Raw genomic sequence first — 23765 nt, 5'->3', positions numbered from 1 at the left:
AGATAAATGTACTTCTGTTTGGAACAAATATAATGGACTCTGGGTACTTATACTTAAAACTATGGAATATTTACTCAAGATATAAAAAGTAAATTTTAAACAATGTTCCAAATTTCCACTGGAAAAAAAATATCTAAAATTTAAAAATGCAAATTAAAGCAAAGCTGAAAGAAGAAATTAATTTGTTGTACTCAGAGATTAATCAAGACAACTGGCATTATGGGGACTAAAATGATAAGTCTAATTGCATTATTCAAAGAATTACTGAACGAAAATTTAGTAGCAAATTAGATGATCCTGAAAAGCAAATAATAAAATGACTTTATAGATCCGGAATTTTTAAAGCTGTATGTGCCACCTAAGCAAGCATGGGAAACAAGCGCATCAACACACAATACTGGTGTTTTCCAGTTGACTATGATGAAACTTAAGACAAATAAATTTATTCCGTTTATGATTCCAAAGTCTGGCTGTACGTTAGAATAATGGGGGATACTAAATATATACCTATTTACTATAAACATTTATGTATATATTTAAACAGAAACCATCCCCTTTTGATTTCCACTTTGCTCAGTCTTCAGTATAACCGCAGTCCTACTGTACAGTAGCTCTATACTTAGCTTCATCTATTCTGATATATCTTATTAGGGGTAGTTATATTTTAGCAAGCCCACTCAAATCCAGTAAACTGTGACTATCCTAGGGCTTGTTGGTAAGTATGATTTGCTACTTAATGCTAACCATGACAGAGATGATGATAGAGAAGAATAATTCAATAAGCTTAATATATTAAGGAGTATGTTTACTTCTCATAGGCTCAGGGGAGATTAGGCGTTATAAGAGGGTACTTGTTTGGTGCTGATTTTAAAATGTTATTGGTTTGATTAGTGGTATATATGTTGGTTTGCTGATTTCAGTTTGAATTTCATTTGTTTTGTAAACCTAACATTTTCCAGTATGCTACACAAGTACCAGAAGACCTGCGGCCTAAATCTCTGGCAAACAGGCTTTTCTGTAGAGTAAATATCTATAGTGATACTTTGCTTGCATTTCTCCTAAAGCTATACTTTATTAGTTCACAGCTCTGTCAGCCACACTGCTCAAGGCTATTCTTTAGTGAATCCTTAATGCATTCTTCTGTGCCAGAGATACACTGGGGTTTGGTCTTGTTTGCAGTAGACACCATATTGGTAGCAAATGCTGGCATCTTCAAAACATGATGGCATTCATTATTTGGATCTCTCCACATCATGTATCCTTGTATTTCATTTGACAAAATGACAGTTCTCAAGATGTCTTGTTGATAGCACTCTTTGACACAGTTTTGTACCGTCTTCAGTCTTAAAATAATTAACTGTGAGCTTAGTGCCATGCTAATTTTGGAGGACAGCTCATGATCAACGACATGTTATACTGTATGAATGCTTCAAGAGCAAAGTGATCAGCATAAAGTTATTCAACTAATGGACTTTTATAATATCTGAAGCCTACTACATTGGGAAAGAGTACTCAATCAGGTGTCTGTACTTGCATACTGCTTCTGGATCACTCCTATGTACATGAGAGGGTTATATGGAAATGGCTGAAAAACATAGGCTCTATTACGCCATCAATAACAAAAAGCAAAATCACACAAGATGCCATCTACTTTGATATGATAGTTGTTCAGTAACTGGTGAAATCTTAGTGAACTCAAACTTGTCAATTGTTAACTTATATTGCATAGAGCCTTAGGCTATTCTTTGTGTGTCTGCTTTTTTAAAAATCTCACATGTACTTGGTCTCAGGGAAAAATGGCATATTATTCCTAATACTCTTGCAAGGAATCCAGTTTCATGCTAAAGGCAGGACAAAATCCAGACAAAAGTCACAGCATATTATAGACAAAAAGAACAGATTGATGATAAATAAGAAAGCTGCTAGACTCCTCAACATGTGCATATGTACATATTAAATAAGAAAATCTTACTTCCCTTGTTTCACAAAGACGTGAAAACAGAGGCTTTGTTTTTTATTGCATTCTTACGATGTTTTTGGAGGACCAATTAAAGTGTATCATACTCTGTAACTCTACCGTAATCTACTAATAAAAGAGACCAGCTGGTGTTACACACAAATATATACTGCATGGGAAAGAACTCTGTATCTTGAGGGTATTCAATAAATGCCAACAAAATAAATGAAACATTACAGTCATAAAAATTTGCCAAAGAATAGTCTATTACTAGTACTGAGGCAACGGATACATTTACATTTTATTTCTGCGTTAAGGCCATACTATGAAATTTATTATATTTATTTCTTCTATTCTACATAGGCCAACAAAAGGTCAACTCATCAACTCATTATGCAGCTCCAAGAAACGCTAATACTGTTCTACTGTTTTAACCTTTGGATAACATTTTCAACCTTCAGACAATTCATATATCAGCTGCTTGACACTTCTTAAACTAAACTAATTTTTTAACTAGGTAAAAAATGCTGGATTTAAAGTAATAAAAAGGACACAGATTGGGATATACTATAATTCCTTAGCAATATATTAACTTCACAAAATAATTAAATAAAAATCAGGACACTGTGTTCTTTAAATGGTGTCTTAATTACCAAATTATTTTTAAAAAAGGGTATTAAGTGGATTCTGAAATCAACTTACTTTAACTCTACTCTACTTTGGTTGCTTATAAAAGTCTAGCACATTTCATCTACTAGGAATTGTTTTTTTCCTTTGTGTAAAAATATAACACAGAGAATGACCTCCTTTACCGAATGACTCGCGAAAACTACAGAGGAGAATTGAACAACGTCAAAGAACTGAGGTGAAGACGAAGAAAAATAGAAGAGTTATGTGAAATGGTGAGTAAAGAAGACACAGCTACTTGGCCAAAGGCTTTGCTCACCTAAAGTAGTATAAAAAGAAACTATCTGGAGCTTTCTGATTGTAATGTTTTAAGGATTCACTGACAGAAAGCTTCTATCACTTTTCATTGCGATTTTGTCTGAAGTTTTTCCCAACTAAACTTTAGGACTGTCTCCACTTACACAAAACAGAAAGAACAGAGACAGACACTCTAATTATTACACTATTTTAAACTCAAAGTAAGACATACAATTGTTACATTTCATTTTTAAAAAGTATATTTTTGGTAAAATACTTAAAAAAATGGAAGGGGATGACACTTGTTTGGTGCGATGATATGATGGGGCGGGTACTGAGGTGACCTGGAGCACACGCTGTGTCGGAGGGGCAGCCTGCTCAGCTGGTGTGCTGCATCCGGGAAGAGAGGACCAGTACTGCCATAGCTTGTGCTTTCTTCCGAGAAAAGTGAGAATTCTGGGTTTATTTTTTAATGTGAAAGCATCTTGATTTTTAAACGATGCCAACAGACTAAAAATACTGTAAAACATAATGTGTATAAACACTAGTAAAATACCATGGGCTAGTCTATGCACGGAAAGGAAGACAAGCGGAATAGGGTACATCCCCAGTCTTCGCTGTGGAAAGAAACGGAAGGGGAGATATGGGAGGTCCTGTGTTCAAAAAGGAAGACTAGTATCAGGCAGGGAATGAAGTTAACCCAGGAGAGAGGTGGGGAAGGTGATGCAGACACGTAAAATAGGAGGCAATTCTGATTCTTCAGACCCATCGTTTCATCACTACGAGTGTTACCATTGCTGGCACCTGGTTCACCAAGGGCAAAGGAATGTATTTATCTTGTATGATAAATATGGTTTAAAAAGGGAAAAGAAATATAAACTAAGTACGCTAACAACTCTCAATAAAATAATGTTATCTACTTTACTTTAAAATGAACACATTTAATTATCAAATATAGTTAAAGTTTTAAATGAGAATTAATATTTACCTATTGGATTAAAAACATGCATTTGCATGCCTATAGGAAGTTTTTTTTCCCTTATGTGGATATTTTCTATCTTCTTATCAGTAGTATTATTCAACGTTATTTGTACAGAGACCATCTTATCACCAAAAATACAAGGCTGTCTTGGAAAGGAATAATGGGCAGCTAGTCCTTTTCCACTCATTCGATGAAGCAGCACATGAGTTTTCATTGGCACAAAGACAGGAGTACTGACCTGTTGCACATCAGAAAAAGAAAAAAACGATAAATTAGTGAATCTAGTTAGTAATTCTCTTAGAAAATATGCAAAAATTTATGACATTTAACTCCTGTTTTCCCTAAAGTATTACATAAACCACAATAACAAAGATTAGTAGGACATCACACACACAGATATTATGTCAGAACCATAAAAAAAGTAAAGTAGATGCTTCAAAACACTATTAAATTTTTTCTGTATTTTGCAGGTGTATATTAAAATATTTTGACAATATATGTCTAATAAGAAGAGAACAATCGGTTAGATAATTATATTCAATATTTTTAGAGTTTATAAACTTTTTTGTTATTTTTTTCTAGGTACACCATACTTGGACATTTTGCTAATTTTCTTATGTTTTAGTAGTGTGTAAGTTGATTTTCTCGGTCTTTTGAACTGTAAGAGATTATATCATCTGCCAATAAGGATCTTTTTTTTTTTTTTTAAGGAAGATTAGCCCTGAACTAACTACTGCCAATCTTCCTCTTTTTGCTGAGGAAGACTGGCCCTGAGCTAACATCCATGCCCATCTTCCTCTATTTTATACGTGGGACGCCTGCCACAGCATGGCTTTTGCCAAGCAGTGCCATGTCCGCACTGAGAATTCGAACCAGTGAACCCCGGGCCACCGAGAAGCACAATGTGTGAACTTAACTGCTGCGCCACCAGGCCGGCCCCAATAAGGATCATCTTGCACCTTCATGTCCAATGTTGACTCCTTGACCCTCTTTCACCTTGAATTTCTTTCACCGTAAACTGAAGATTATGACCTCCTTTAAGGCAGCTTCTTCCTTTGCTTTCAAGATTAAAAGACCTTCCCTCCTTTGAGATCAAATAACTATTTGCTTACATTTTCTTCTAGAGCTTTCGTGGCTTCAATTTTTTAATTCACGTGGAACTGATTTAGGTATATTGGCTTTACATTTAATTATTTTTCTCCAAATACTTAACTAGTCGTGTGAACATGGTTTAATGACTAGTCTTTCCTCAATGATCTGTAAATGCAAACATTCTAATTAATTTATGTATTTGGAGACTTTTTTGGGCCTTGACTGAGCTGTTAAACCAGTACCACATTGTTTTATTTCTTATAGCCCTACAAGAGGATTCAATTATTTGGCAAACAAAGCTTGCCTCATACCATCCCCCGACCACAAACCCGCAATTTTCTTGGCTAATCATCTGTTTATCCTTCCACTGAACTTCAGATTCTCCCCTCAATCTCAAGTGGAATGAGAGGCAGAGACAGCATATTAAATGAAGAAACACAGTCCATTCTCAAGTCCTGTGGTGGCCATATTTCCATTCAAAGTACTGCATGTGGCTTGACCTGACACAGGCAAGCTTTAAAAAAAAATCAATTTGTAATTAAACAGGCCTAATCAAGATTTTTTCCTAACAAGCGTGCTCTCCCAAACTAGGTTATCTACTATAATTGTGAGAGTACATATTAACCTAGTCAACACGTTCACCATGCCACTGACACCTGAGGACATTAAAAAATTAATAATATTAATAATGTAAAACTAATCAACAAAAATCCCAGAGTTAATTATCATCTATACAAAACAATAAACAGTGTCTTCTGAGCATCAAGATACAGTATTCCTTCTCCAAAAGCTCAACATAGAAGGGTGGGCAACTTAAAACAATCATCTTAAAAATACATGCAAGAGTATATTTGTAAAATACAATAAATAATCGGGTAAATTTTAAATTTCAGCCATCTAAAGTCATGGGGCAACTGGCCTATGCATTCTACTCTGGCCTTCTGACGAAGATAAAAGTGCAGCATTTTAAGTTTCAAAGCACTTTCACTTCTAAACTTAGGTTTCTTTCCTTGTATGAAAATTATTTTCAAAACTCTCTGTCTCAGTGCTCACACTAAGTTCTATTTCCTTTACAAATTCTGGGGGGGTTATTAGCATCACAGAAGACAGCAATCTTTAGCAGTGGACATTCATTCAAAGAGATAGAGGGCATCATAAAAATAAGCAAACTGACACAGAACACATGTGCGTGAGTGTTCGTACAAGAATATACACATATTTATACACTTACCCTCAGCAAAAATCTTTTTTCCCACAAATTCCCATGTCGCTGAGGCTATGACCTATGACAATCAACCTTAACACAAGCCCTTAACTGGATAATTATATTTTTGGTGTTTTATCTTCATTCCCTTAATTAGGTGACAAGCATGTTGGAGACAGTAACCAAGTCTTACTTTTCTTTTTTCTTCCACAGTTTTCCCCGAATTATTAAATACATGTCCATGTAGCCAGTTTTACGTCTATGGAAAAGCATAAAAGTTTTGGGCTACATATAACACAGCGAAGTAAAGTTGAAAGCTGGAGAGAGGCAAGTGAGTAGCAGTATGAGAAAAGCAGGACAGAAGCAGGGGCGTGGTTCACAAGTAGCCAGGAATTAGCCCTCTAAATTCCAGGGAAGACGCTCACAACGTTCGCCTCAGCTCATTCAAGAGCTACCAATATGTCTTGGTTTGCTGTTCTCCCTCTCAATCGAATCCTGGGACACACGGTCCAAATATTTGTTTTGTTCTACCTTGTCTCAGAATTCTGCACTTTTGCTATAATAGCTGAAAAGATGTTAAGGGATGTGCAAAGGAAGAAAGACAGTATAATTCTCTCCACACTCGACCAAGTTCCAGAAGCACTGTCTAATGAATTCAGCATCTAAAAGGACCTCCCCGACCATCCTCAGAGGTTATCTGTGATAGTACACGGAGGTCTGCGTTCTCTTCCACAACAAACAGCATCATAAACGGCACGTTTTGTGGTAATAATACATACTTGTTTAACTACAGGACGGTGCTAACTGAAAATGTCTGACTGCTTTTTCGCTCTTCAGTGGTAGGGCTGAGTGGTTGCAATGTCTAAGAAATTCCCTATGCGGACCCTTGACAGAGGAAGTCTGCTCACCCCCGATGCAGGGGCACACATGTTACATCCCTCTCCTCTCCTCCCCTGCCCCTGTTGTTGGGGAAAAATTCTCCACAGGTCTCTCACGTTTCTGCATGTTTTCTGAGCAAAGGCATTAATAACTTTGGCCCTGAAAATCTTTTCAAGGATGCTTGTATAACAGACACCCTTTGGGAACAGGTAAATGGCCCCCTCTAGGGCAAAGCCGGACAGGTTTGCTAACAGCCCCTTCTAAAAGATGGGGACCCTCCATACTCAGGTTCCTCTGGGTAAAGCAACCTGCTCCATGCGCAGCCATCACCTGGCCTTCATCGTGTCATCCTGTGGGAGCTGGGCTTCGGAGAAGTGCAAATGATGTTCCTCTGACTACTGCTATTGCTTTGAGTAATAAACCTTTGTCTTTCACACACGAGTCTCAGGTCTTCTACTGGCATCCATGAAATTGTCTCAGGCTAACTTGTTAGTCTGCAAGTAGGGTAACTTCTCATACCCTTCACAGTTCTTGACATCTAGTTTTTTTTTAGTCACTCAACATTTCCCAGATCCACTTACTCCATATAGCTACATTAACACTTAGTAGGACTATCATATACAGCTGTGCAATGGCAACTGACTGAGGGGTAGATATGAACTACAAATCCAGCTTATATTCAAGAGTGCCTTTTGGGAATACGCACAATGGCACATATGGGCTAGTGGCTTTGAGAATGAGAATACCACTTTACATAGTAGAAACTACTTTTTTCTTTTGACTTTCCTTTATGAAAGTCCATGTTATGACCCGGTTAATTGTTTCTACGGGTTTCTGAAGTTATCATGATGTGTTTTGACAGCCAACAACAAAGTGTCAAGTAAGTTTTACAACACTGAAGGACAAGAAAAATTCGGAGTTTTAGGGTTGCTTTTGTTTGGTTTAAGACTAAGTGCTGGTCTTTCGAGGGAGCCTTCTCCCCATTGTTCTACCCTGCAGTGGTTATGTGGGCACTGTCTGCTCAGCACACCCCACCATCTTCTAGAAACCTGGACACATTCAATTCCTGAGGCAGCTGACATTTCGTATGCTGCCTCACGACCTGGTCCACGCTAAGTGGCTCAGAATGGACACCTGGCTTAATGAGTCCCTTTCCTAGGATTTTTGGATTTGGGTCCTGGGAAGGTGAGCCAGTCTCTCTCAAGTGGCTAAAATTCTGAGATTTAAAACTCTAATGTCTGTGGCCATATTTCCTGCCATATTGTTCAGCAAGAAATTGCAAAGAAGAGCACAGATGAGAGACACAGAGGCCTGCTGGTACCTTTGGTCTGGATGGTTCCTGAAGCTGATATATTCCCATCCTTCCTGAAGCTTGGTTTTCTGTGAAATACCCTATCATTCCATCCTGTAAGTTCTTTGTCTCCTTAAGCTGGTTCAAATTGGGTCTCTGTTGTTTAACTCTCCACTCAACTACTAATCAAGATCAGTCAGATTTCAGGACACTAACTGGGGGAGTGGGGAATAAGCTTATGATAGGAGAATGTGCTCTCTCACTCCTTTTCCTAAAGCCTGGGTAGGTATGGAACGGTGAGATCCGAGACTCAGATAAGCCCTTTGATTAGGCTGAACCATACGTATCTATCAATTCTGTAGGTCAAAACAGTCAAATCAGCAATTTATACGGTTCAACCTAACACCTTGCTTTGGTTCAAAACTACTTAGTCCCACCTTCTATAGGAAAGAAGAGTCCTTGATGTGGCCGTCCTAACTCACTGGAGTTCTATACTGGGGTTAGAGAGCAAAACCCCGGCTAATAATAAAGTACTACTTTGCCTGTCTTTGTCCTCTGACTCTGTGTCTCCCATGGGCATCCAGGGGAGAAAGGTGGTCTTGTCCAAGAATCAGGTCGTCCAGGGCTCCCTGTCTAATAAGAGCACTGCTACTTCAAACACTAAGTAACTACTAATCGTTGTTATTAATTCACTCTTTCAACTAACGAACGTTTATTAAGTTGGATGTGCCAACTGCTGCACTAGGGACCATGATACAGAGACAAAGAGTAAACCAGTCCTCAAGGAGTCTATCATTCAGCTGAGGAGAACTAAGGAAATCAACCAGGGTGATAAATGCCAGGACAGAGATGACTAAGATACTAAGAGAACACAAAAGCCAGAGCTGGCACCTGAGGGAGAACTCAGGGAAGGAATTCACAGTTATTTGAATGAACTAAGTAAAATCTGACCACTGCCCATTACCTCTACTGTTACCATCCTGGTCTGAGCCACCCCTATCTCACATCTGGATTATTCTGACAGCCTTCTAATTGGTGCTCTTGTTTCTACTCCTGCACCCTACTGAGCGCAGACTGAACATAGTAGCCAGGATGAATCAGTCAAAAAATAAAGTTACATGTCACTCCTCTGTTCAAAGCCTCCAACCGCTCCTGATTTCTTTGAGAGCAAAAGCGAAAAATCCTTATAAATGCCTACGGGGCCATGTGGCCTGGCCCCTGTAATGTTCTTTGACCTCAGTTCCTATGACTCTTGAACCCACAGCTCACTCCACTTCAGCCACCCTGACTTCCCTGCTCTTCCTTGCACACACCAGTAATGCTCCCCCATAGGCCCTTGGCCTTGGTTCCTTCTTCCCGGAATGCGCTTTCTCCAGATACTCACATGGCTTCTTTGCTCAAATGTGACCTTCTTAATGAGGCTTAACCCACTTGTATGTCTTTCTTCTGATTCCCCTTCTTCTTTTTCCACAGCCATTTAATACCTTCTCTAACACAATACATATAATTTTGCTTATTTATTATCTTTATTACCTGTCTCCCCAGTTATTTCCCACTTTTATGTTCAACATATAAACCATAATTTGACCCATTTTCAGAACTCAAAGCATAGTTTTACTATTTTCAATGATTATAGAGATTTGTAGATAATATACTTCTAGTGTTGATCATAACTGTGCTTTATTTGATGCTGTGTGCTCAATTATAACACTGTTCCTTAAACTATTAGTCTTATAGGAGTACATTGTGGTGATAAGCAGAGATTATGAATATTAATATTTGTTGGTTTTAGGATATAATTTGACTAGAAATTTTCCATTACATATAATTGTAAAAAAAAAATGAAAAAATACCATATATCTTAAAGACACACACAAAGAACAACTCATTAACTAGAAGGAATTCTATGATACAAACACTAATTCTCAAAATATCTAGTTTTAGATAAAAGCATTATTTCCCATTAAATATTAAAACTTGTATAAACAGGATAGTATGAAAGACAATATTTGAAAACATTAAAAGTTTTGATTTAGTTATCTAACTACTAATGTTCAAAGAATTAAAATCTAGCTGCATTATAAGCAAATGATATGGGTTATCCTCAATATAATGCTTGAGGAGGTAATTAGTCCAGTGTCTGTAATAACTCTAAAAGAAAAAGCCCCTTCTAGAGTTAACAGAACAAAAAGCACCAGGTAACAATGAGATAATCCTCCACAAATCTTTACACAGCATATGTTTAAATAATAAAAGTCGTTTGTGTACCTTTAGATGGTTTATGAAAATAACCAATCAATTCTGCAGACACAACATTATTTCTAAAGGAAATCTATGTGACTCATGATGCCTGTAGATACACAGAGACAAACCACACATATTTTATCAGTTTATTACAGTAAGCAAATAAGCGTGGAATGAGAGTGCACATAACTGTCTACTTAGCGCTTACTGAAACATTTATAAGAGCTGTTATCTCCCTAATAACAGACAGACAGCGTGCAGTTTTAGAGAGGAGAAAAGCTTCATATTTTTTAACACTTCACTAAAAAGTAACTGAAGAGTGTAAAATGAAAAATACTCCGTGCAGTTAGCTGGTAATGGACCATATTATCAACTCAAGTTAGATTTATAGGATACAAACTAGTCACTAATAGTTATTTTATGACATAGCATGTCTGCTTTTTTTGAGATTATTAAGATTAAAGTTGTAAAACTTCTTTTGAACATAGCTATTCAAAATGATTGAATTATAAAATTTAAATGAGAATTGAAAAATAAAACATGGAGTATCAAGTAAGTGCCCAAGAATAAACCTTGTTCAGCATCTGCATTACCATTTCAAGGATGACACTCCACGTACAGCTTTATAAAAACAATGCTTTCCAGCCTTTTATGCTTTAATCCACATTTAGTCACTTCATCATTTTTAAGTATATTATTAATCTATTCTGCTTTTGGACTTCAAAAATATGAAGATCTGCAGTATACAAAATCCTCTTTTCATATCTACTTTTGTTTGGCTTATTTTACAGCAGTGTATATTTAGATAGATGAGTTATAAAAATGACCAGAAAATAGTTGTAAACAGATACAGTTTCATCTTTAAAATTAGTACTTTCTGAACCAACGTATGTTTCAACTGATGAGCTGCAATGTAGAAAGCTACAGTACTGTCTGATTTACCCAGTAGACTGTAGAAGTCTTTTCTATCTTTAATTCACAGTGCTAAGCCTGGTACCCAGAATAGGATTAAAAAGAGCAGAGGGCAAATCTGCTTAACTCTTAGCTATAACTATAAACACAGACTCAAAGAAATATATTTCAATGTTCCAGCAAATATTACTTAAAAAAATGGTTTATAATCCTAATGACAATTTCCTCCATATAAGGAAATTCAGGTATTCGAGAAGGTAACTGTTAATTCTTCACATTTTTACTTTAGTGATCAGTATATATTATGAAAAACATGAGACTTTTTTTTAACTCTTACTCCAGTAATAATCAATATATGTTATAAAAAATAAATCTGCAGAAAGACCTGAATACATTATCAATAAACATTTCATAAGTATCTTAGTTCATGCATGGTGTTAAGCAGATGCCAGCAAACTCTGCGTTGTGGACCCAATGCAGCCTGCCGCCTGTTTTTTATATAGCTTGGGAGCTAAGGAGGGTTTCACATTTTAAATGGTTGAAAAAAATCAAAAGAAAAATAACACTTGTGTGATGCGAAAACTATGTGACATTCAAATGTCAACGTCCCTAAATAAAGTTTTATTGGGACACAGCCACAGTCATTCATTTATAGATTGTCTTTGGCTGCTTTGTTACTACAAAGGCAGAATTAAGAGGCTGTGGCCTGCAAAGCTGAAAATAGTTACTATCTGGCCTTTTACAAAAAGTTTCCTGACCTCCTGGTAGAGGATGTAGTCAGTTTAGATTGGTGTCGAGATGAGAAGGAAATTATAATACCCTATTCCTTCTCTTCCCCTAACGGAAATCTACAAGCTTCATTGTCAATACATTTCATGTTTTTTATAAATCTGAAATCCAGAATGATGCCTAGATACTTTTATTTACCACTTTCTTAGCAAAACTGTTCCAGAACCATGAATACAGATGTGTTATATTATTGTTAGATATGTTCTACTATTCTTTTTTACATTTCTTTTCTGACTTTTGACTTAAGGGTGCTAATAAAAACAAAATTGATTCTAGTTTTCAAACTGTTTAGCAGAAGAGTTTCAATAATTGGTTACAACAAATTTCATTAGAACCAGAACATTTTGCATAAGACAAAACAATCATGTTGTGTTATATGATAGATGCGACAAACAATTGATCTTAGCAGTTCTATTGCTTTTTCTTTTTTTTTTGAGGAAGATTAGCCCCCAGCTAACTACTGCCGATCCTCCTCTTTTTGCTGAGGAAGAATGGCCCTGAGCCAACATCCATGCCCACCTTTCTCTACTTTATATGTGGGACGCCTACCACAGCATGGCTTTTGCCAAGCAGTGCCATGTCCGCACCTGGGATCCGAAACGGCGAACCGCGGGCCGCCGAGAAGCAGAACGTGCGTACTTAACCGCTGCACCACCGGGCCGGCCCCTCTACTGCTTTTTCACTGACAATATCAATGACATAATATAAAAAAGCAAGAGTTAGCATCCTCTTCCACTGTAACCAAGCTCAGAGCCTTGGCGTTATCTCTGACATCCTCCTATTTCCCTCCAACAAATAGCTGACAAGTTTGATGTCTCTTGTATTCATTTCTGTCTTTTCTGTCTGTCTACCACCAGTTTAGTTCAGATCATCAGTGACACTTAAAATATGTAAAAAATCTTTTATTTAAAATTGCAAAAGTAGTGCATGTTTACTGAAAATAATTTCAAGTAGTATGGAAATATTAGTAAACTCCCCCTCAGGTTTAACCATAATTAACAACCTGGTGTCCTTCCCAATCTTTTGCTCTCCTTTTACTTCTGCTTGCCCATTCAAACTGGTCTCCTTGTCTTTAGATTCCTTACATTCCAGTCTTTACCACAGGCTCCTGTAAAAGTAACTCTCTTAAAAGTGTTTACCTCTCCTCTCTTTTATGCTCAGTGAGGTGTGATGGAAAGTTCAGCTGAAATTCCTGCTCTGTAACTTACTAACCCTGTGGCAGGAAAGAAGTTACTCATGCTAGGGACCTCAATTTCCACATTTGGGAAATGGGGAAACTACCAACTATCTTTCAGGATTGTTGTAAATCAAGGCTAAACATAAAAGAAAACTTGGAGGAGTGAAGGGCCCCAGGAACAGGACTGCCATAGGTAGGATAAGATTCCAGAGCTGAAATAAAAGAGTGTGTGGCAGAAATTCAGTGCAGGTGAAAGTTACTGAACTGAAGAGATCAAGAGGCTGTGAGGTTACGTATTGCACAGGCTGTTAATACTTACAGTGACTTCCCATGATGATGTGGACTGCAGAGATTACGTGTAAGATGCCAAGATCTTTACTGAATGCGGGTAAGTGATTAAGAGATCCTAAGACGAGAATGACAAGGAAGGGAAGAGAGTATAGTAAGATGGAATAGGCCTCATAAGCGGAAGGAAGATGAGGATGAAAACAGAATGGGCTAGAAGCAACAGGTGGGAGCTTCCCAGAAACAATCTTGCTGGTGACAATGATTTCATCAAAGACAGAATTACAGAGCATTCTAAGTGAGGTCATGCTGCAAATATTTACTACAGGACAGCAAGATCCAAATGGAGGTCCTCAGAGAAAAGCTAGGCTATGGAATAACACTTTACAAAAGTACGTCAGGGAAATCAGTGGCCGTTCTCTGTATTTCACAGGCGGGACCACTGCAACTAAAAACTGGCCGTGCGGCTTGCACTTAAACAAACTGTAACTTAGGGCCCAGAGGAACAGGGACCTCATCGAGATGAAGTCCCAGAGGAAGGAGAAGTGGTGTGTCTTAGTTGATGCACAAATTGAAAAGGCAGTTTTATTACAGCTACTTTAATTTTAAATAACAGGTCCCTCTAAGGATGCTTTCTTTGAATCTGATAGAGGGGAAAAGGATCCTTTTACATCATAGATGCCAGTCAGACCTACCATAAGTTGCTGAGGAATTCCTGATCCAGGGTGAGGATGAGGAAATGGGTCCTGAGACCATAAGCGCGCACCCACACGCACACACACACACACATATATATGTAATTTTTATATAGTATATGTATTTTCTGAACTGAACATAAATATTTTAAATTCTTCAGTGAGGAGGTAGGGAGGAAGAACTTGATTTACTACATAGGAACCCTAGAGTCTTTGGAGTCCATGTTTGTGGTAGCAAAGCCTTCTTATGACCCAGCTTTCTTTTCATTAAAGTTGCCTGACCATCAATCTTTCTGGAAAGTCCTGGATTGGGGCCTGGGCGCTTGCGCTCTGGCATCGGCCCATGTGTTCTCTGGCTATGCCCAAATATGAAGCATTTTTCCTCAGAAGCAAGAAAGGCTATGGCTTACTTCTTCTCAAGCAGAGTCAGGGTTGGCAGTGGTAAGAAAGAAAATCCTGGATTTTAAGGTAGAAGACCTTCAAGGTATTTGATGAGAGGAAAATCATTTAACTTCTCTGAGCTTGAATTTGTACAATAAAGGGTAAGGTAAGACTACCTAAATGATGGGATCGTTTTATAAGGATTCGTGAGATACTGCACATGGAAGTCTTTTGTAGATGAAAGTATTCTTCTTTAATTGTCATTAAAGACAATGTTTATTAGCAAGAGGGAAAAAACAGTGGCAGAACTAGGATTAAAATGTAACAATTTGAAGTGTTATTTCTATCAAGCAATAAGCTATAATTCCTGTTTCAACAAGGACAAACTATTCCTTATGATAAAGGAAACTAAAGGTCAGTCATGCAAGCTGGTGGGGAGATTTTCTTCTCTCCTTCAAAGAACTACAGGAAGTGGGAAGAACCAGCACTTATTATTTCTTTCCAAAGATTAATGATAACTGAGGAAACTTTTTTGAATTTGATCTTAACTATCAGTATCCTTAGTCAACAGAATAACTTTCAAAAGCAAATCAAAATAATGAGATTAAAAATGTCTTTAAAGTATCAGTTATTTAATAAACTAGATATCTGACAGCAGATTTCAAGTGATAATTTCATAAGCCCACATCATAAAGCAAAGGAATCTTAAGAAAATCTGAATGCTGCAACATCATAGGAAGACTACTATGCTCTGAAATATTTTATTCTTTTTAACTTGCTCAGGATTACAGTATTAATAAAACCTCTAACATCTACATATCTATTTTTGGTACTGAAATTATAGAGTCCTACTTTTATACTGATTATAAGGAATTACCTCTTAGTATCTGGACATGTTGAAAAGAGCAATGAAGAATATCACTAAAAAAAAGTAACGCAGGTAACAGGAGGCAGCTGGATGGATGGAGTATTAGACGGTTACAGTTTAGACTCAAACTGGTTACAGTTTCAACTCAGCCACACGTCAGCAGGGAGCCCTTGGCTAAGTCACAACCTCACTTAGCTTCTGTTTTTCTCTTCTGTAAAATGGGGCTAATTGTACACATCCTGTCTGTTTCACTGAGTTGTTGTGAGGGTAAATGAGATTGTATATGTGAAACTGATTTTTAAGCTCTTCAATAAAAGGCATTATTGGGATTATTAGTAAATTGAGTTTTCAGTTAACATTAAAACACTAACGTCGGATAACATGGGGTCATGAGGCTAAAAGTACATATCTGAAAGCGGAACCACCATTGGAGAAAGGCTTTTAAGACAATGTTGCTGTATTTATTGATAGAACTATCCAAAGGCCTTTAAAAAAGTAATCCCTTCCCCCATGCCGTTTTTCTGTTAGTTGTGGGGGAAGAGGACTGCTCTCTAAAAGGTTTCTAAATGATGCTGATGTTAAAAAATATAGTATCACCATTTAACAGCCTCTTAAAGAGCAGTCCCTAGAATGGTCTTTGTTAACAACTGAGGGAGGAAGGGACTATTTTTTCAAAGGCTTTTAGAGGATGTTGTTAAAAGAATATATAGTGACATCATTTAAAAGCCTTTTAAATAACCGTTCTCCTTCCCTCCCAATTGTAATGTCCTTGGCTTTCATTTATTTTGTACTACAAGCCGAAAATGGACATGCCAACATATTATTGGTGATGGCAGGCATTTGTTGGATGGAGAATGATGCATTGCTTTTAAAAAGGTCGGTGTCCAGAAATAAATCCAACTCTTCAAGAACACAGTACCATTTGGAGGATATTATTGCCCACCCACCTTATCATTGAGTTGTGGTACCTTCTGCTTGTTTTCTCTAAGAGTTTACTGAAGAGGATACCACGCCAACAGGAAAGGAGTCATAGCTAAGTCATCCCAAGATTTCCTGTGGCATGACGCAGTTCTGCCATCCACTGCTACCTGAGCTAGCTCGCCATCGAATTTATGGCAAATTCTAACTTTAGCTCCTATTCTCCCGTCTTTATTAAATTATTTCTTCTCATGATTCCCCTAATTTTAGACTTCACTCCACTGGGAGATAGCAGTGGACACTTAGGGTTCCTTTCCTTATGTAGCTCCCAGGGAGAGGAAAAATTAAGTCAATCATTTGGTTTGAAGCACTAAGTCTGACAGCCAGTAAGCTCTGAGATGGTTAGCTTTGATTATCTTCTACATAACACACCAAAGAAAAAAGAATCAGCCCCAGAGATATTAATCATAGGATATGAAACAATTTTCCAACTCTTGTGTTGTTTTTTTTTTCAGGAAAGTGTCATTTCATTTTTTTTTTTTTTTTAAAGATTTTATTTTTTTCCTTTTTCTCCCCAAAGCCCCCCAGTACATAGTTGTATATTCTTTGTTGTGGGTCCTTCTAGTTGTGGCATGTGGGACGCTGCCTCAGCGTGGTTTGATGAGCAGTGCCATGTCCGCGCCCAGGATTCGAACCAACGAAACACTGGGCCGCCTGCAGCGGAGCACGCGAACCTAACCACTCGGCCACGGGGCCAGCCCCTGTCATTTCATTTTAAGAACAGGCATTCTTAGATCTACAATACTTTGATGAAAAAATAAGCGTTTAAAAAATCGAAAAGCATAGCTCTCCAAACACACTGCACTTTTAATTCTAAATTTCAGTGTGCTCCTTACTTTTTGCCAATCTTGCACATAGAAGTCATGTGTTGGTTCTATAATTTACTTAAATCATAGTAAATCATTATTTACTTAGGATTCCCTTGAATAAATCATGATTTAGTTAAGTATCAAATACTACCCATAATACGATGCTCAGCTCAAGCCCCAGTTTGTCCATTCAACTCTCTCTGACGCTACTCCAGCCCCTAGTAACATTAATCACACCCCATTTTGACATTTCTTATAATTCAATTTTCATATTATTATTTAACTCTATTTATTTATTTATTTTTTAAAGATTGGCACCTGAGTTAACATGTGTTGCTAATCTTTTTCTTCTTCTTCTTCCTCTTCTCCCCAGAGCCCCCCAGTAAGTAGTTGTATGTTCTGGCAGTAGGTCCTTCTGGTTGTGCTATTTAACTTTAACTTTATTCTTATGCACCATGTAAATAACAAAGTGCTAAGCCTAGAGAATAATAATTTCTTTGCATATTTTTGTATAATTTTTAAAAAGTATGAATAACTTTTGAATTGTCTGTTAAGACAGCCTTGAAAGCACTATTCAGTTATTTGTGCCTACAATTACTTTTGATAGTAAATACTTAAATACTTAAAAACCTCTGCACAAAGATTCGTGTCATTTGAGATTTTTTCCATTATCTACCGAGATAAATCAATGTTTCACTGAGAAACACTATCATAATTCTGATTCCAATAAATGAAAATTTATAAAATTTTGAAATAAAAATTCTGATTTAAGCATCAAAAAGATAGCAATAGGAAGCTATCAATTTAATCTAACATGATTGGTCTGAAAATTTCCCATTTCTCTGAACTGGAGTGGTTCTGACTGGACTCAAGTAGAACTAGTGAAGTAAGAACTGCCTGCGCGGCAGCTGGGCGTGTCCCCGCAGCAGCACTCCACCTGAATTCCAGGACGGTGAGCGAGCGAGCACCATGGCGCCAGCAACACCAAGACCAAAGAGTACACGCTTGTGTGTGATGCTGGGCTCTGGCTCTGCATCAGGACGACCTCCAGAAACGCCATGGCCCTACCCTTCCTCTGCTCTGCAATCTGACAGGTGAGCTACGGGTTCTGAGTCATCTTCCTCTCCCCACAGATTCTATAGGTGAGGTGGTATATGGAATAATGGCCCCTCGAAGGTATCCAAACCCTACCCCACAGAACCTATGAATATGCAATGCTGCATGGCAAGGGAGAATTAACGTTGCTAATCAGCTGATTTTGAGATGGGGAGATTTTCCTGGATTATCTGGGTGGGCCAACGTAATCATTAGGATCCTGTAAGTGAAAGAGGAAGGCAGGAGAATAAGTGTCAGAGTGACGCAGTGTGAGAACAACTCAACAGACCATTGTTGGCTTTGGAGATGGAAGTGACCATGAGCCAAGGAATGTGGGCAGTCTCTAAAAGCTGGAAAAAGCTGGAAAAAGCATTCTCCCTACAGCCTCCAGAAGGAACAGAGCTGTGCTGACACCTTGACCTTAGCTCAGTGAGACTCATTTGGACTTCTGACCTCCAGAACTTTAAGATAATAATAAATTTGCATTGTTATAAGCCACCAAGTTTGTGTTACAGCAGCAATAGGAAACTAACAAAGGTAATTACGATGTCTAATTGAAAACTACTGTTGTGAATTCTGGTGTCGTAACACCCATCTGTGGAGTCTGTGCTATAAATTTGTTTGCATACATCTTTCAACGGCTGATCTGAGACCTGAGGGGCATCAAAAATTCTGCTTTCCCTATAGTATTTTCTCATTGGACTTAAGCTTCAACTAGTATAGACACTAATAATTTGAGTGGCTCTTAAACCCGGATAGTAATTTGTCAGAATCTAAAGAGGACCGGTTTTTTAAAATTCCCCTCCCCTCTTCCTCCTTCTCTGTTTTTGCAGAGCACACTGAATTGATTTTGATTCATTTGGCTAATAAACAAGTACTGAGAACCAATGGAAAAAATAAAATAACTGTCTTTTGAAGGCTCCAATTTAATGCACCACATATTATCCAAGACGATCTCTTAACTCTCTTTAGGCAGCATGTATTCGCCTTTCTGATAAAAAAGGCATACAGAAACATTTTGTACGAGTTCTACACAAGCAAAAGGTGATTATTTAAGTAGTAGGAGTCACAGACACTTGAGTGATGAGGCACAAAATAAGTTTCAATGGCAGCAAAGGAAGGAAACAAGGAAAATGAAAGGGTCTGGGTGGGGCAAAGGAGGTCAGGATAATGAAACACCCGGGTTAGAGAAGGAGAGGGTAGGGATTCAGAGTGATAATCCTGAAGAAACTCAAAAATGTTACATTTTCTAGAGCCATCTTCCTCTGAAACAAGCACCAAAAAAGGTCAGATTTTTAAAAAGGTTATATTGAGTCTCTGAATCCAGATTCTTAAGCATTTGCAACCATTCACGTAAAAGGGAGAGTTATAACTGCTGGGATAAATACTGCAGGTGTACCAGCGAGGGCTGAGGCAACCAGGTCTACGTGAGAAAAGCGGCACCGCCAGGGATACAAGAAATGCTGCTCAGAAAAACTCCATTCAGTCTGCGTTGGTTTGACAGAAACGTATGTAGAAAGGCAAAATGTTTCTTGGTGGAAATTCCACATCTGTAAATCACACTGTAGAAGGCATTCAGTATTATGATCCAAGATAAAAGGGAAACCAAAACATTTTACATGAACTCCCAGGGTAGCTGGACTCACCCTCTTGTGTGCTCCCGTGTTCACGGTTTCCGTCTCTGCGAGACTGTAGGATGTGCCCCTAAACTGCAACCAGGGCTTGCTTGTTTTATTTGCTGCAGCTCATACCACAATGTTCAGAATGTAGTAGATACTCCATTCACGTTTATTAATAGTAATATTCAGGTTAAAACACCAAAACGAACTTTCGCCAAGAAAACCATAACCTTCAAAGCTTTTCCTAGAAAGCGAAAGACAACCAGCTCCATCCATAGACACGAAGTCTGCAAAGAATGTAAGACACTAAGCTGCATTCACCACTCTACCCAAACTGTTCTTAGAGATCTGCAAGAACTGAGAAACTTCACACAGCCATGACATGTAATTTTTATGTTTAATCTGCCACCTGCTCGGATCATTACACTGCCTCTTGATAGATAACGGAACCTCTTGGCTGATAGCTTCGAAATAGGTATTGAGTCACATATCTATAAAAAATACTCCTGAAAAGCACACTGGTGAGTTTCAGAATACACACAATCTGGTCACGTATAAAAAAAAGACATGTCATGATGCCCTGTGCCCATTTATCAAAAGACTGGTGAACTGATAACCTTCTCCAGATGTGCATCATTCTTTAAAAATTTAGTTAAAACGTATTGTTTTCTAAGGAAGAAACAGTTAAAATAAGCCAGACACTGTTTTCTGAGAGTTTCCTTTAAACTGTTTCACCTACTCTCTGGGTGTTTAGAATCAGCAAGGCACTCAAACCTTGTTGGGTGGCACATCTATGGGTTTTAGCAAACGAAGCTGTGTAAAATTTCAAACTCTTTTTTCCCAAAGAATTTTAGAAAATTTCTGGTTCAAATCAAGTACAACAGAAGGACTAAGATGAAACTGTCGGGGGCTGACATGTATTCACAATCTACCTATAATTATGCTCCTGTGACCAAGCTGTTTGGCGTAATCCCCAGAAGAAAACAAACATGTATTTGAACATTTTCTGGCACAAAACATGTCTCTGTCACAAAGCACGTCTTCATTTCAAATTCATATTAGAATCACTACGTGAGCAGCACTCCACCACTCAAGCCCGTGCGAAGCTTCAAACCGCGTATTACCGTCCATTGACAAAGTGGGCGCTTTATGAAGAGCCAGCCTCCCTTCACACTGACGTCCTCTGCACCCTGAGTAAATAACTAACAATTCATTTCCTAACCTTGACTTCAGAGTCCAGCCTTTCCACCTTTCTTTTTTTTCTTCTTTCCAAACAAGTGACAAAGAACAAGGAAGCTGATTGAAGGGGTCCATTATGTATCAACTTAAAGAAAGGCAAAGTGATTGATGAAACTAGCAGTCACCTTCACTGCTGGCTACTGCACCTGTATCCTTTTTGTCAAATGACCTGAAAATCCTGCTGACAGTTTAACATTCACTACAAGGATACACAGTATGGGACTACAGTTTTCAATATTTCTATTTGTAATGAAATCTTTAGGGATATAATTTGAAAACAAAAGCTAAACTTTACAATTTTCTAAGCTTTATATTTTCCTCGTACATAGTCTCTGATTGTTATCAACTTGCATTGCAAAAATATTATCATGGGGGTGGGGGGGTGGGGAAGTGCTGCGGTATGGTGGGCAACATGAATGCTTACTTTAAACTTCATCTTTGTTTCGTTGGTAGAAACAAGATGTTAGCAGGATAGTCCTTCTGCCAAATTATTTGATGAATTATAATTAAGTATATTGCTAGAAGAGGAATTTATGATTTCTCACTCTTCCTCTATGGGGGTGGTCAATATCTCAAAAAGTAATTATTAAGATAAAAAGTAAAAATGCGGCATTCCAAAAATAGTAATATTTTACCTAAACAACCTAAAGTTGTTTCTCAACTTTCAATAGGCGACGGGCTTAGTGAATTCACTGGAAAACCCAGTAACTAAGAATTTCTTCTGTGGATGGATAAAAGTTTACCTAAATTAAAGAACTCATGATATTTCCTTACAGCAGTGAATTCAGTCACGCGCTTACTGTTAGAAATAAAAATTTCACCAGGCAACAGTGACACACTTGAGAGCCAGCAAAACCTCAAAAGAAGCCACAGTTCTCTATGTGGACACAGCACCATTTCCTCTGGGCATTTATTACCTGTTAAAAACCAATCTTTTGGTGAGTGGCAGTTCAGGGTTTTTGAGAGCAAGCTGCAATATTTCTTCAGGTCTGCAGAGTCATAATTAAAGCTGAACTGAGCGGAATTGGAGAGGGAAGGTCAGCGAGGTGCCGTATGAGAGATGAGGCTGGGCTGATGGGCACCAAATGAACAAATTATGATGGGCCCCACTCAATGTGATGAGGTCAAATGCTTGTTTCTACCCACTGACAGTTCAATTTCCCTGAAATGTCTCTCGGTTCTCTATGAGCTAATTATGAATGAAAAGTTATCAACTGCCCACGCCAAAGGAGGCTTAAATACTATTTTGTGGAGTTCTTAATGTCAAAATATTGTTCAAAACAGCATGCTGTCCCACTCCAAATACAATGTGTGCGTTAATCTAAGTATCAGTGAAACACTATCAATTTTCCCCAGTTCCCCACAATGTATACAGAAAGCAAATTCTCCAGCACTTGTCAGCTTAACCAAAAAAAAAAAAAAAAAAACACAAGGAAAAAAAATCATTTACCAAGTAAATCTATATTATACTTACAACTCATCTCCCTGGTAACAGCAGTACAGTGCTTATACTTTTGCATATCACAGGCTCCATAATCTTCAAATAGCACTCTATATTTTTCCAGGAATGATGCTACTGGATTATTAGCTTCTAAGCATCCATACTCAGATTTACCCCAGCACACAGATTTATTACACTAAATCAGCTCAAGAGCGATTGACAGAATGTTAACTCCTTTTACAGAAACTCAGCTTGTGAGGAACAATTTTCCACAGTCTGCACTGATCATGGACAATTATTTTCTTTGCATCTATAAGCCTAAGTGCATACAACTTCGCTTTGAATCCTGCGACAGATGATAAATAATTGATAGAATTTAGGATTCAACTAATTTGAAAATGTATATGGCTTCAATCACGACAATACAAAAACAGAAGAAAATGGTACCACTTGCTGGAGCCCTGTGTGACTCGACTCTGCAAGGGACTTTCATACAAGGATGTTTAACACGTATGTAGTCTGGTTGTTTTCCAGCAATATACAACACACACACAATCTTGGCCCAGTGTACTCAGGTTGAAGGGTCCATCACACTAAAAATAAAGTAATATGGTCTGCATAAAATAATATATAGCACTGAGCTTAAATTGTGAGAAAAATCTTAAAATATGTAAACATAATGTACCAGAAAATGACATGTGTCAACTTTCTTATTATCACTAGATTAAAAAGTTTTAGGAATAGGCTCTATAAGAAAAATAGATTAAAGGTATAAACATAAGGGGTACTTGGTAGGAGTGGCACATATAAGGAGGAAAATCCATTATGATTCAGGTAAAGATAAGCGGACATCAAAAAATGAGCCTCAAGTGGGAAAATTTTTTACCATTTAAAAACATCATAA

At 37.8% G+C, this 23765-nt stretch overlaps 1 protein-coding gene across 3 annotated transcripts in view; it reads right to left on the bottom strand.

Moving 5' to 3' along the window:
* AP3B1 (adaptor related protein complex 3 subunit beta 1) overlaps positions 1 to 23765 on the bottom strand; it is a 230528-nt gene that overhangs the window by 26647 nt on the left and 180116 nt on the right. For all 3 annotated transcript variants that reach the window (XM_044777965.2, XM_044777964.2, XM_070517893.1), the window contains one exon: positions 3870 to 4101. In XM_044777965.2, the coding sequence (XP_044633900.2) occupies positions 3870 to 4101 (232 nt within the window). The remainder of the gene's footprint in view (positions 1 to 3869; positions 4102 to 23765) is intronic.

This window comes from Equus asinus, chromosome 9, assembly GCF_041296235.1.
Source record: "Equus asinus isolate D_3611 breed Donkey chromosome 9, EquAss-T2T_v2, whole genome shotgun sequence".
NCBI classification, from domain to species: domain Eukaryota; kingdom Metazoa; phylum Chordata; class Mammalia; order Perissodactyla; family Equidae; genus Equus; species Equus asinus.
This window is presented reverse-complemented; position numbering and strand designations above follow the sequence as displayed.